Source organism: Eschrichtius robustus, chromosome 3, assembly GCF_028021215.1.
Source record: "Eschrichtius robustus isolate mEscRob2 chromosome 3, mEscRob2.pri, whole genome shotgun sequence".
Taxonomy (NCBI): domain Eukaryota; kingdom Metazoa; phylum Chordata; class Mammalia; order Artiodactyla; family Eschrichtiidae; genus Eschrichtius; species Eschrichtius robustus.
Genome location: NC_090826.1, coordinates 57,682,028 through 57,695,629, shown reverse-complemented (window position 1 = coordinate 57,695,629; position 13,602 = coordinate 57,682,028). Strand labels below are relative to the sequence as shown.

General features: G+C 39.0%; 1 protein-coding gene across 5 annotated transcripts in view; it reads right to left on the bottom strand.

The window, feature by feature from the left end:
* The window catches only part of SGIP1 (SH3GL interacting endocytic adaptor 1), a 211,969-nt gene that overhangs the window by 98,885 nt on the left and 99,482 nt on the right, over positions 1–13,602 (bottom strand). For 3 of the 5 annotated variants that reach the window (XM_068540058.1, XM_068540057.1, XM_068540062.1), the window contains exons 3-5: positions 10,721–10,745; positions 7,673–7,744; positions 3,272–3,328 (exon numbers count right to left, since the gene is read on the bottom strand). In XM_068540058.1, coding sequence (XP_068396159.1) covers positions 3,272–3,328; positions 7,673–7,744; positions 10,721–10,745 — 154 coding nt within the window. Of the gene's footprint in view, positions 1–3,271; positions 3,329–7,672; positions 7,797–10,720; positions 10,746–13,602 lie in introns of all 5 variants that reach the window. The other 2 variants (XM_068540059.1, XM_068540060.1) reach the window with 2 other exon arrangements.

The following is a 13,602-nucleotide window of genomic DNA, read 5'->3' as shown; positions in this document are numbered from 1 at the left end:
ACACTGCAAGCAGAATCTTAAGGTGTTGGAACTATGCTTCAGGATATATTGGGGACAGAAGAAACTGGAGAAAGGAAAACTAATTCAAGATGCTTGCGTCAATTCAGGTGAGATGTGCTAAGTAAACGACCAAGTTGTTGGTGGTGGGAAGGGATGAATCAAGGACATTTGGAAGGACAAATTGTTAGTTCTTAGTAACAGACTGGTCATAGGAGAAAAAGAAGATGGAAGGTTCAAGAAGGCTCCAAGGGGCTTCCCTGGTGGCGCAGTGGTTGAGAGTCTGCCTGCCGATGCAGGGGACACGGGTTCGAGCCCTGGTCTGGGGGGATCCTGCATGCCGTGGAGCGACTGGGCCCGTGAGCCACAATTACTGAGCCTGCGCGTCTGGAGCCTGTGCTCCGCAACGGGAGGGGCCGCGATAGTGGGAGGCCCGCGCACTGCGATGAGGAGTGGCCCCCGCTTGCCCCAACTGGAGAAGGCCCTCGCACAGAAACGAAGACCCAACACAGCCATAAATAAATAAATAAAAAAAAAAAAAAAAAAAAGAACCCGTATAATTAAAAAAAAAAAAAAAAAAGAAGAAGAAGGCTCCAAGATTGCTATCCTCAAATTCTGGGAGTACTCCTGGATTAACTCATTCTAACAGAAGGCAAGTAACATTTTTAGGAAAAAGACAGGAAAGATAAAAGATAGTTTGCATGACTGGGATTAGAGTTATCATATTTTAGTTCCTATTATACGATAAGTACAGTGACCCACGCTTTATTTTACTGATCCTTCATAACAATCCTATGTGGAAAGAATTATCCCATTCACCAAGGAGGAAACTAAGAGGAATTAGACACCATTTCTCAAGGAAACACACCCAGCAAATGGTAGACCTGGGCCTTGATCCCAGGTATTTTGAGGCTCAACTCTATGCCTGAGAGAGGAAAAGGGTACAGAGTTCAAGGGCAGCCTCTTGAAGTTAAGGTCATAGGCCTGAAAGCAAAGAAGACAGAGCTGGAGAGACAGATTTTCGAAGCAAAAGACATACCATGACCATGGAGAGAGAAGAGGGCCTGAACGCCATGGAAAAGCTGCCATTTATTGGGCATTCATTGTCTCCCTCTGTCCTTTCAGTACTCAAAGCTACTTTTAAAATGCAAGAGTATTAAGGTTACTTTCCTGATAAAAACCTGTCCCTGGCTTCTCACTGCACTTAGAATAATAGTCAGCACCACTGTGTAGCCCACAAGGCCCTGCCTGATTCTCACAAGGCCTTCTTCCCATTATTAACGTTTATGATTTGATTGCTGCAAGCTCTTTCCCACTTCAGGGTCCTCATATATGTCCTTCTCTCTGCCTGGAAGTCTCCTCCCTCAAATGTGCAGTCAGTTAAACCCTACTTAAACTTTAAGGCTTTGCCTGAAGGCCACATCCTTCCCTAGGCCTTCCTTGCCAAAAACACGATGACATAATCTATTAAGAATAAAACCATTATTATTACTTAGAGAAAGTGGAGTCTAGTGTATAATTACAAACACAATTCCTGTGACCCAAGTATTTTTTAGGACTAAGCAAATTCGAGGGAAATTCTGCTTCATTTAAACACTTACATGTTGACAGGGACAGCACTAGGGTTTAGAGTTTAGATGGGGTAGCAGAAGTACTTGATGAGTAATTTTGTATTTTAATTATCATGCTTCTTGTTTGCTTAGAGTATCCCATTCCTGTGTATTAAAGAATTCTACAAAACATAACAAAAATCTTTCTGGGTGAAAAAGTGTTAATTTTGAGAAAAGAAATCATCCTTCCTTAATATCTTTAGTAACTTCCCTTATAACATTATTTGTGAACAATTTGGATGTAGGATAACATAGGGGCTATCATAGATCTAGGGAATTAAACTGCTAAAAATATCAAAAGATCTCAATCCTGGGAAACCAATATAAGAGAGGACCAGGTAATGAGGTTGACAGAATGACATGTTTTGGACTGCACGGGTGGCATGAAGATTTACCCTTTCTGAGCTTCAGTTTTCTTTTCTCTAAAATGCAGATAATGTAGTATTTACCTTCTAAGGTGGTAAGAATTCAGTAGCGTATACTATTATAAATGGTGGTAGTTATTATAAAAATAAAATTCTTCTTATTAACAAATGTGCAAAAGCATTAACATCAAGCTTAATTCTTATGAAAGGGGAGGCTGGGTCAGACAGTCACCTAAGGTATAAGTACAAAGGCATTCTGTAGGGATTGTGAATTTGGGCACTTATTATGCAATGGAAATGACTTTGGATGTGAATATGGTCTACACGTTTTCTATGATTAGAAATCTAAGAGCCATTGTGTCCATTCTGTTGTGGTTGGTGAAGTGTGTGGTGACGAGGTTAATTGCTTTCTGGGTAAATTATGAGGAGAGTTTAGGTCTCAGCTGGGATTCACCTTTACTCCTTGAGAAGCAACAAGTGATTGTCATTTGACCTGTGAAAAATCTGTACCACGAGGCTATAATAATGATCATGAGCTATGGTATGAACGTTTGTATTCCCCCCAAACTTATATATTGAAATCCAAACCCCAAGGTGATGGCATTAGGAGGTGGGGCCTTTGGAGGTGATTAGGTCACGAGGCAGGAGTCCTCATGGTTGGGGTTAGTGACCTTATAAAAAAAAGACCCCAGTGAGGTTACAGCTAGAAGGTGCCTCCTATGAACCAGAAAGTGGGCACTCAACCAGACACCAAATCTGCTGGTACCATGATCTTGGACTTCCAGGCTCCAGAACTGTTAGAAATAAATATCTGTTGTTTACAAGCCATTCAATTTTTAGTATTTTTGTTAGAGCCGCCCGAATGGACTAGGACATTATGAAATCAAGGCCCAATACTCAAAGCTGCTTAGAAATATAACCAGGACTGAAACATCTGGAGTTAATATTTTAAAAAGCAGTTTTTGAACACATATTACAGGCTAGGCAGGCTACTGAAATATTCTGCAAATAATTAGCTCAATGAATCCTCGCAACAGTGCTATAAAATAACTACTGATTTCATTTTTGCTGCCCAGAAAATAACCAAAGCCACACATAGATGATATATGGAGGGGCCAGGTCTTGAACCCAGGTCTAGTAGACTCTAGTGCTCTTAACGACTATACCATGCTAACGGTGCCGGCACTTCCTAATGAGATGCTTCACTTATTTCTGTGTCCTATTTTAAATACAAGAATGCCTCGACTCGTTTTCACATTCTGAAATATTTATAAAGACAAACAATCTTCTGATACTCACGTATCTTTCCCAATCAATTTCCGCATAAAATCCATTTGGTGCCCCATTGCTTTTCTTCTGTAATAAATTTGAAAATACGTTTAGAAGAGAAACAATTGAACGAAAAAAATAAAAAAAGGAACAAAGAACACTTCGCTCTTATCTGTATTTAGCAAGAGCTATCAGAATCCAACACTAGAAAGACAAATTCGAGCAGCCTATTAAGCAGCAACATTGGTGTAGCTGAATGGTAAATTGAGCTGCTGTGACACTGCATAAAAGAACTTACACACTTATTTCACAAAAGACTGTAGGATACCTGAGCATAGAGATATTAACAACTACCTGTTCAAATTTTATTCAATTACTGAAGAGTCAGCAGCACCTACATTATAATTTAATCCTCTATACCTTAGGGGATATACCCAGATGTATATACATATTTAAATGGAAACATTTTGACTTCTACATTACTCTCATATACAATTAGTTCCAACAGATCCAAAGAGGATTCATCCAAGTCATTAACTCGTCTTCTTTTAACTTTACTGACACTGACTCAACTTTTTCCTAACCACCCCCTTGACAGAATATAAAGGAAATCAGCTCCAAATTAGTTAACTCAGCCTGTTAGTATTAAAAATAGTGCTGATATTCTTTTCAAGGGGCTTTTCTTACCAAATTATTAATATAGAGTTTGAGGATTAAGAGTGGATTTCTATCACCCATGCATCCTAAGCCTCCATGAGCACACATCATTACAGGTGACTGGGTATCAGCATTGTTCTCTCAGGATTGTCTTAAAGTTCTGTTTTGGCCCCTAGTACAACCATGGCATGTATGGCCACAAGAACTTGAGCAAGGATGTGGTATCATCCAAATTGAAATTCCTGGGATTCTCTACTTCTTGTGAGCAAAGGACAAAAACACAAATGAGGTTGGTAATGGACAGTCCATTCAACAACATTCCTGTAGTTAGCACGTGGGGAAACAGTGTGTCACAGAGCACTCACAGATCTCACAACAACACGCATCAGATGCTGACATGACACACGAGGCTTGAGGACAGGACACGTAATTTTGCAGTCACAAATGAAGGCCAGTTGAAATAAAATGTGAACAGCTGACACTTAATTTGACAAATAGGTAGGAGAAGAAAGCTTTGCATCTATGCCTATAGGATCACTAGAAAACCAAATCAGAGGTAACCTAGTAACCATCATCACTGAGTAATACTTACTGCACGTTGACTGGGCACTCTACTACTAACAGTAGATTAGTAAGGGTGAAGTGCCTAGGGAATAATGTGTTCATTATCTTCCTCTCTCTTCCTATACACTAATACTGCACTGGAATTTACAAATGCACCAACTCTGCCCCACCTCCACCAACCAGCGCCCCAGAATACAGGGCTGGTACCCCTCTTCGTGTGTGTCTTGCTCCTGACAAAGATTATGTACTTTGTCAGACTACATCATTTTAACCTTCTCACAGAATTGCCTTCATTGAATTAGTGCTTCAATGACATTCTTTCTTCTTTGAACAAAGGTTGCTTTAAAAACCTGCCACATCAACTCTGCACCTGTATAAGCTATGAAGCTGCTTTTGAGGACATGGTCCATTAAATAATGTGCCGTCTAATAATAAAAAAAAAAATCTCTCTCATAGTGAATGGGCATGGTTCCTATTTTCTTTTTGTCATATTTGCTTTCTTTTAAAATTTCTACTTTACCAATCTGTTTGCATATGTCTTCTTTGCAAAATTCTCCAAATCCTTCTTAGATAGCATGTACAATAAATTCAAAATACAAATGTAATGTATAATAATGAGAAATCAAATAAACTAAGCTGATCCCAAAGAACTAAACTGATGAATTTTGTGATCAGTATAGTACTATTAAGAGACCTTTTCGTTATCAAACAATTCTTCAATACAAAGAATTGTTATCTAAAAACTAAAGAGATTAGATAAACTACTGAGTTCAAAAATTTCAAAGTTCTACCATTGTTTGCTTCCATGATAAGCTCATCTCCATAATCAAAGTCTTTCAAAACCAAGATAGTTGATATGTTCAGCTAAACAAAAACATAATAAATATATGTGTGTGTATGTTTCTTTCCTGACAACATATATCCGACATTATGACTAAAAAATTTCCTCGATTTTTTGAATTTTCTAGATCTGGGCTGAGTGAAAATTTCCCAGTTTCCATGGAAACCAATGAAAGATTGAGATAAAGACAAAGCAAAGCCTATAAAAAGAAATTTTCCTTTAAAATAGGAACATTTTAAACATAAGTACTAAACACAAACAACAAATCATAAAAATACATTCTTTGGGGGCAGACATTCAAAACATATGCAAACATACACACACACACACACACACACACACGTACACACACAGAGCTTCATTAGAGAAATTGGCAATTTGGCCTCATTCATACTAGTGAATTCTTACAAATATATTTGGTTTTGCAAGTGGATATTATCAAGTTAAAGCTAATCCAGAACCTGGCTGAAATTCTTCTGGTCAAACTCCAAGGAAGAAACAATTCTCCTGGTTTAACCATTTAAGCAGCTCATAGTGGTAATAAGGAGGTAATGGCTCTATTGATTTTCAGTTGGAAAACAGTGAAAAAGCAAGGAAGTATGTAAGTTAAGTGAGGAAATATTATTTAAAAATTAGGCTTACTATTTAAAGCAATGTTGGCTATTCATCAACATATAAAAAGTGATTTTTCTCTTGGAGTATAATTATTTATTCTTTTAATTCTTTTCTGTATTTTCTAAAATTCCACAATTAGCATAAATAACTTCTACAACTTGAATATATGACTGTTATTTGAAGATAATTGAGGCTTACAGCAATGTTGATCATGTTTTAATAGGTGTTTTACTTTGGTCAGGTTTATTATCTGCTCTCAGATAATATCATGGTTTAAATCAATAAACACAGTAACAATTGTGTTCAATTACACATTCATCAAAGTTCTTAATTTCTATCGTGAATGCTCTTCTTTTCCAAGGTCAGATCATGGCCACATAGCTTTCCTTGGCGAGAAGTATTAAAGGCGCATGATACACCGCCTAAATATAATCTTTTTGCCATTGAGACAGACTTGACTCACTTTGTATAGAACAGCACTATCCAACAGAACTGTCTGTGAAGAAGTAAATGTTCTGTATGTGTGCTGTCCAATATGGTAGCCACTAGCCACAAGTAGCTGTGGAGTACTTGAAATGTGACAAGTGTGACTGAGGAACTGAATTTTATTTTATTTTTTTAATTAAAAAATTATTTATTTATTTACTTAAAGTATAGTTGATTTACAATGTTTCAGGTGCATAGCAAAGTGATTCAGTTATATATATATATATATATATATACATATATATATTCTTTTTCAGATTGTCTTCCATTATAGGCTATTACAAGAGAATGAATATAGTTCCCTGTGCTCTACAGTAGGCCCTTGTTGTTTATCTATTTTTATATATAGTAGTGTGTATCTTTTAATCCCAAATTCCCAGTTTATCCCCCCCTTTCCTTTGGTAACCATAACTTTGTTTTCTATGTCTGTGAGTCTATTTCTGTTTTGTAAATACATTTGTTCATTTTCATTTGTTCATTTGTTCAAATATTTGTTCATTTGTATCATTATTTTTTTTTAGATTCCACATATAATTGATATCATATTATATGATATTTGTCTTTCTCTGTCTGGCTTACTTCACTTAGTATGATAATCTCTAGGTCCATCCATGTTGCTGCAAAGTGCATTATTTCATTCTTTTTTATAGTTGAGTAATATTCCATGGTGGAATATTCCATGGTGGAATTCCAAGATGTGGTGTATATATGCACCACATCTTTATCCATTCAGCTGTCGATGGACATTTAGTGAGGACTGAATTTTAAACAGCCACATGTGGCCACCGTGTTGGACAACACAGCTATAGTTGTTGCATAGTCTGGGACACGATCAGCATCCCAAGTCCATTGTCAAGTACATTAGATCCCACAGGCCAAGGTCCTGCCAAATTGCTGACGTTACTGAGATAGTGCTTATCCTAATAAACAACTACTCAATTAATATGATGTTGTTTATATTACAGCCAAGGCTTTCTTTTAGATAGCATATTCTTTTTAAAATTTGAATCCCTGTCCTTTGTCTAAGACATAGGAATCACACGTCTCTTATGCCTGATCACTTTTTAAAAGGATATTCAGATGTCAACATATAGAGTCTATTTGGTTGATTTAAAAATTGGCCCTGGGTATTCAGGAAGCAATTGGGAAACATTATCTAAGAAAGAGTCTCTTAAATGCTACTGTTGTTTTTTCAAATTTCAAATTGGGATTTTACTCACTGTTTCTACAACCCCTTGGATATCTTAAACTAAAATCTGTTTCCTTACCGAAACTTTTTTTCCTCCTTCACGTGCGCACTCTGCTTTGTTATTGTAGGGTGGTTCATGTGGGCTGGGCTGCTGGAATTGATTGTTTTCATGTAGAAAAAAGTTGTTAAAGGATCTGTTTGTTCTTCAAGACACATATAAAGAATCACATGGAGTCAGCAAGCATACCATAGAAGAAATAATGTCTAGGCCAAATTGTAGGGCCTACCAATCTTGGCAGGGTTCTTGAAGCAAAGAGTGGACTTTGGGGCCCATAATGAGGCTCTATTCAGCAGGCCGGTGTGGCTAGGCCAGGAGAAGAAGGGAAGGAGGAAGAGGCATCCCAGGCACTAGGGATGATGTGGATCTAGTCCTCACTCAGCCAGCACTTAATTTACAGGTAGAGAACAGACACCGGGACACATCAAAGAGACTGAATAAAAATGGTTGTATTTCTACTGGACGTCTGAAAAGGCTAGCTCCATCATATATTCCCCTGGATCAAAGCCTTCCTGGGAGACATCGATACACACAGCACACACAGTTGACAGTTCCAAATCCGGACCCTTTCTTGCACACGTGTTCAGGATGAGCAGAGATCTCCTCACAGCAACGGCCGTGACCCCCAGTGCCCCCAGTCTAGGTGTGGATGGAAATCTGAACTGCTTAGGAAAAACTTAGAGTGTATCCTGCACAAAACAGAGTTTGTCTCTGGGTTAGACTGCATCATCACACACAGTTGCCTGAAGCTCCAGACATCGAGACAGACAGCTCGGCCGAGGGTGGGCATTTTCAGCCAGTGGGGAGCCAGGCAAGCCCACCTTGATACATGCAGCCTCGCCACAGAGCCTCTGTAGATAAAAACTCAAAAGCAGTGTCACCAGAGATGGGCTCCACTGGATTTTTGAGAAACTGAATTTAAATAGTTAAATCTATCGTGTGGCCCCTGCATCGACAAAGTCGTTTATAAGCATGAAATGGGTACACCACAACCTGTATTTTGTAGAACCACATTAGTGAAACCATAAATGTCAACTTCAGATATTCAAAAAGCAATAATTTGAAAGCTAACTCAGCCACATAAACGTGGACTGGCTCCACAGACATGAGGTCTTAAAGAAATCAGTCTGAGTTTGAAAGAAAATCAGGTTGAGATTTCCAGGGACTGAATGCGAACAGAAACTTGGACCCCTCTAGCACTGGTCTCATAAGACGTTCTCAAAATTTGGTGACCGTAGTATGTGGAAAAAACTTGAGGCACATTTCCAAATAGTAAAATTAGCAGCTGGCCCATAATTTCCAGTTACCTAGGAAGCTGTACACCCTGTTTCTGAGAACCTGCATTTATTTCGAATGCAGCCTGTTTTCCAAACAGGTCTGTGTTATTTCCTGAGAAATCGAAATTGAATAATTCCTCCTTCCTAAAATCATGACCATTCATGGCATTTCCAATTAAGGAACAAAGAAGGCACATCTGCTGATAAATAACTTGATGTGACTGAGAATGGTGACAGTGAAGGAGGATCGGGAACTCAGGGATGAAGCCCTGACTTAGGGTGGGCAAGTCCGCAGAACCACGGCTGGGCTTATTGACTCAGCACATACTCAGAGGTGCCTGCTACATGCCCGCCAAGACTGTGCCAAGCACTGGGGTGCATGTTCTGCTCTAAATTTAAACTCGTGGTACCTAGAAGACCAGAGAACTCTGAGATAGCAGTGGGGCCTTGGGAGACGATGAACAGCAGGGTGGGAGGAGCTTTAGAGAAAGGAAAAAGGACAAGACTGAGGGTGCCACAGGGAGAGAAGCAAGAAACAGCAAACCAGCCTGGAAGCAGCAGGGAGGGAAAGCAGAGACTATCTCACAGAGCCTTGCAAGGGTCAGAATGAAGGGGACAAGAGAACTCAGGGAGGGGACCAAGACAGAAGCAAAGAGAAGACACAGAAGCAGAGAGTACCTGAGACAGAGTTAACGAGAGGGCTCTGAGCCAGAAGCAAGAGGTGAGGAGAAGCTGAGTCTTCTGGGTCTTTTTTTTCCCCTGCTGAATAGAGCCTTGATTATAGTGTTACCCAATGTCTGATAAATTTCAGTCTACTTTCTTAACATTTCATGGCGAGAACTACATGAATGCAAAAGGCACCCCAAGCTAAGAACCTTGAGTCAAATATGGGAGAAAAACTCCTACCATAGCTGCAATTAACACCCCAATTTAGGTCTAATATTATAAAGGGTGATTTTTCAAGAAAATATTTTTAACTATCTGGTTTATTTTCGTTCCCACCTCAGCCCAACGAGCCTAATGCGAGTCCCTTTTTTTTTTTTTTCCTTCAGTAACAGCTGTTCTTTTGAACCTTCTGAATAGGCATCTGATTTAGATTTGAAGGAAGTCATTTTAGAAGCTGGTGCAAACTCGCATAAGCACAACTCGGATAAATCCAAGCCCATGCACCACAGATTTCTTTAAAAAGCAAGAAATCTGGTGACCAGCAAGGAATCAGAGTTACTGTTGAATCTAAACCCAGTGGACACGTTTTCCTCCTCCAGGCTGTAAATTCAGGCATAAATGGTTTCAAGGCCATTCCCTACTTATGAATTTAACATAGAAAATGTATCTGCAGCTTAACTGCGAAAGAGGAAGAGCTTCTTTCAATTTTATTGGATCTCAGATCCATTATGACTCTGTGGCCTCTGCTGGAGAAAAACCTTCTCATATAAGGAGGAGCTCTTATATCATTAAATTGCAAACGAAATAACAGTTGATGGTAGCAGCCCCTGCAGGAACTGTCTGGCTTCTGACCCACCACATTGATGACTGGTTTGCTTGCCTACTCTGGGGCAGGGTTTTTGGTGAATGCAATAAATAAGTTTAACTTGACCAAGACTGCATTTATGTCCCATGCAATGACTACAAAATTTACAACACAAAAAGTTGTAATTGAAAAGTCATTTAAGCTAATTTTTTTTCCCTTGGAGAAAAAAAAAAAAAAAAAAGAAGGAATGGGGCTTCAAGAAATTTAAGCTAGCATAGGTTGGAGTGCAAACCTACTAAAAATGGTCATTTAAATACTTACAATTCCATCTCTATCTGGTGAACCTCTGTAACAAAAAGAAATTGGTAGCTATTAGGAAAATGAATCATTCTTGCTACATAGTCTCAAGTATGACAATAATAATCATTAACCACCTTTCTCCCCCCTCTCACGAGTTCCAACCCCAGTAAACCTGGCTAATGAAAGCCAAATCAAAACAGGTTGGTTGAGTGATATTTGAGTGTGGGGTGTGTGTATGTGTGCGTGGGAGGGAGAGTCTCATTAAAAACTGAAATCCAAAAGGCACAAGTTGCTGGTGCAGTGTCTTGAGAGGAGAATTCATTAAGAGCTGTCCCACTCAGCAGCCTTCTATTTAAAACTACCACCAGGAATGCAAACCCATTTGTTCTCTCTCATCTTCTCCCCATAAGTGGTCTTGAATTTCCCCTTATAAGAAGGAACTGCTTATACTTATAAGAAGAATTTATAAAACTACAAAGTAGTTTTCAACTTACTTTGAGAATCTATATTTTCTTCCATATTTCTAGAGTTACTGCTCCCTTGATTACAGGAGAACAGGAAATGGAGGGCAATTTTGCTAAATGGCTTGCTTTGATGACTAAATTCCAGGGTATTTAATCCATGGTGAAGCTAGGCTGTAGTGCTTAAGAATAAGGGCTTTAGAGTAGGATGAATCCAGGTGTCCAGACTCCACCACTTATTAGCTCTCTGACCTTGAACATATTGCTTATTACTTAGTTCTCTAAGCCAGCTTAAATATGATAAGGTATATAAAGAACTTATAATGGTTCCCGACACATACTAAGTATTCAAAAATGTTTGTTTGTTTGTTACAGGTTTTTTCCTCCTCTTCCATGATGTCTCTACCCTAGGAACACAAAACTGTTCACTTGCAGCCATGTTAGACTTTACAGCAATAGAGGAAGGGTATTATTATTGTTACTTTGGAAAACTGAGCTGGAGGAATCAGAGAAAGAGAGAAGAAAAAGGGTAGTCACTTTATAACTTCTTATATTAATTCATTCTGTAAGGAGCTAGAAAAATATTATTCTATTAACATGGAGACCAGAATTATGCTTAGATGGGGACCTGCATTGTTTGGAAGAAAACCTTAGTAAGTGTTTGGGTGGACTGTGAAATCTTGAAGAGTTTGGTGTGGTTGGAACTGTTCCTTAGGAGGTGGGACCAAGTGACAAAATTGTTTATTGCTTCATAGGGTGGGACAGAGGAGAGAGAGAGAAATGCAGAGTTGGTGGGACATCTTCTTGGCTTCAAGATGTGATTTCCCCTTCTCCACCAACACCCCCTTCAAAATTAGCAGAATATTCTACTTGGATTACAAAGCACTTGATGGGAGAGCGTCATTTTCCATAATCATTTCTGTGTCCATGTGGATGCAGGGATGAATCAGTGATAGAGGGGCTAGAAGCAGAGAGGACCCTGATATTGAAAGACCATGGGAGTTGACAGAAATCTTAGGATCTTTGGACATTCGCTGGCTATGGGAAAAAGTTGGTTCAAAGAAATTTCATCTAAGATAGAAAGATAGGAAGAGTCTTAGCCAATAAAAGTTATATATAATTCATTGAACAACTATTGAGTGCTTATAATAGGCCAGGCACTAGACTAGGGTCAGGAGATAAAATAATGAAGAAGACATGCTCATGATAGAGAGAATGAGACAGGCAAGTAAATCCAGTGGGTTATTATGGCCACAGTAAACCCAGGTGGTAGGAAAGTACAGAGGAAAGGTACCAACCCACACTCATCAAAGTCAATTTTCCCTAGATTTGTACACTGCAAAAAATGAGCATTTCTTACTAGGATCTCAGCCTCTGCTAAAGGAACTGATAGAGAGGAGATTGCATCAAATTTTGCGTAGGACACATCCAGAGGCACTGATCCTCGTGGGGTTGTCTTTCGGGGCAGGTGATACATGTGGAGAAGACAAGGCTCTGGAGATAGTCCTGGCTGTGGTGTTGCCCACTATTGGTCCAGGTAGAAGGGCATAGCTACAGGGGATCTTAAATGGGAGGCCACTTGGTCTCATGCATATTACAGCTATAGGGATGGCACTTCAAAAATCTTAATCAGAATAATTGTAATTCTACATAGCAGCGTTGGTGTCTATTCTGATCCTTTGTCTTATCCACTGATGGAAATGGGGCTGCTGCTTCTCCGTATGACAGCAGTAAGCACGGTGGTATAGAGCACCAGCTATAGTGCCCGACTGCCCAGGTTCAATCAACTTAGATTTCCTAGTTGCATAACCTTGGACCAGTACTTCACTCCTTTGTGTCTCAGTTTCCTCATCTATGTAACAGCCGTGATAACAGCATATAGCTCATAGGGCTGTTAAAGGATTCAATAAGTTAATATAAATGAAGAGCCTGGAATAGTACCTAGAACATAGTAAATACTCATTAAATGTTATCTAGAATAAAGTTATTATATAAGCTGACCTAGGATGAGGAGTAGAGAGAGAGATTTTAGCAGCCTCAGACAATGAGGTACGTATCCTCGGTTTATTTCCTAACCCCCTCTTATTAAGTTTTATACATTTTTAAATAATTTTTTTTTCTTTTTAACAGCAGACCCATTATATTTACTGATTCTGTTTTAAAACTGATCATCTACCAGGGACCCTTTGCCTCTATTTTAAAAAGTGACAGTCACCTCTTGCCACTGCTGCCTTTTCTCTTTTACCCTCCTATTGGTCTTGAATATAATTTTGCCCATCTATTCTTTTTTTTTCTGGGTAATCAAAGAATAGGCACTTGACTCTGGACTAGAATACTGGCTCCATGTCTTATTTTTCTGGGTAGCCTTCAGCAAGTTACTTAATTCCTTTTGGCACTGATTTCTCATCTCCAAAATTGAGATATTATTTCTAACCTTACTGA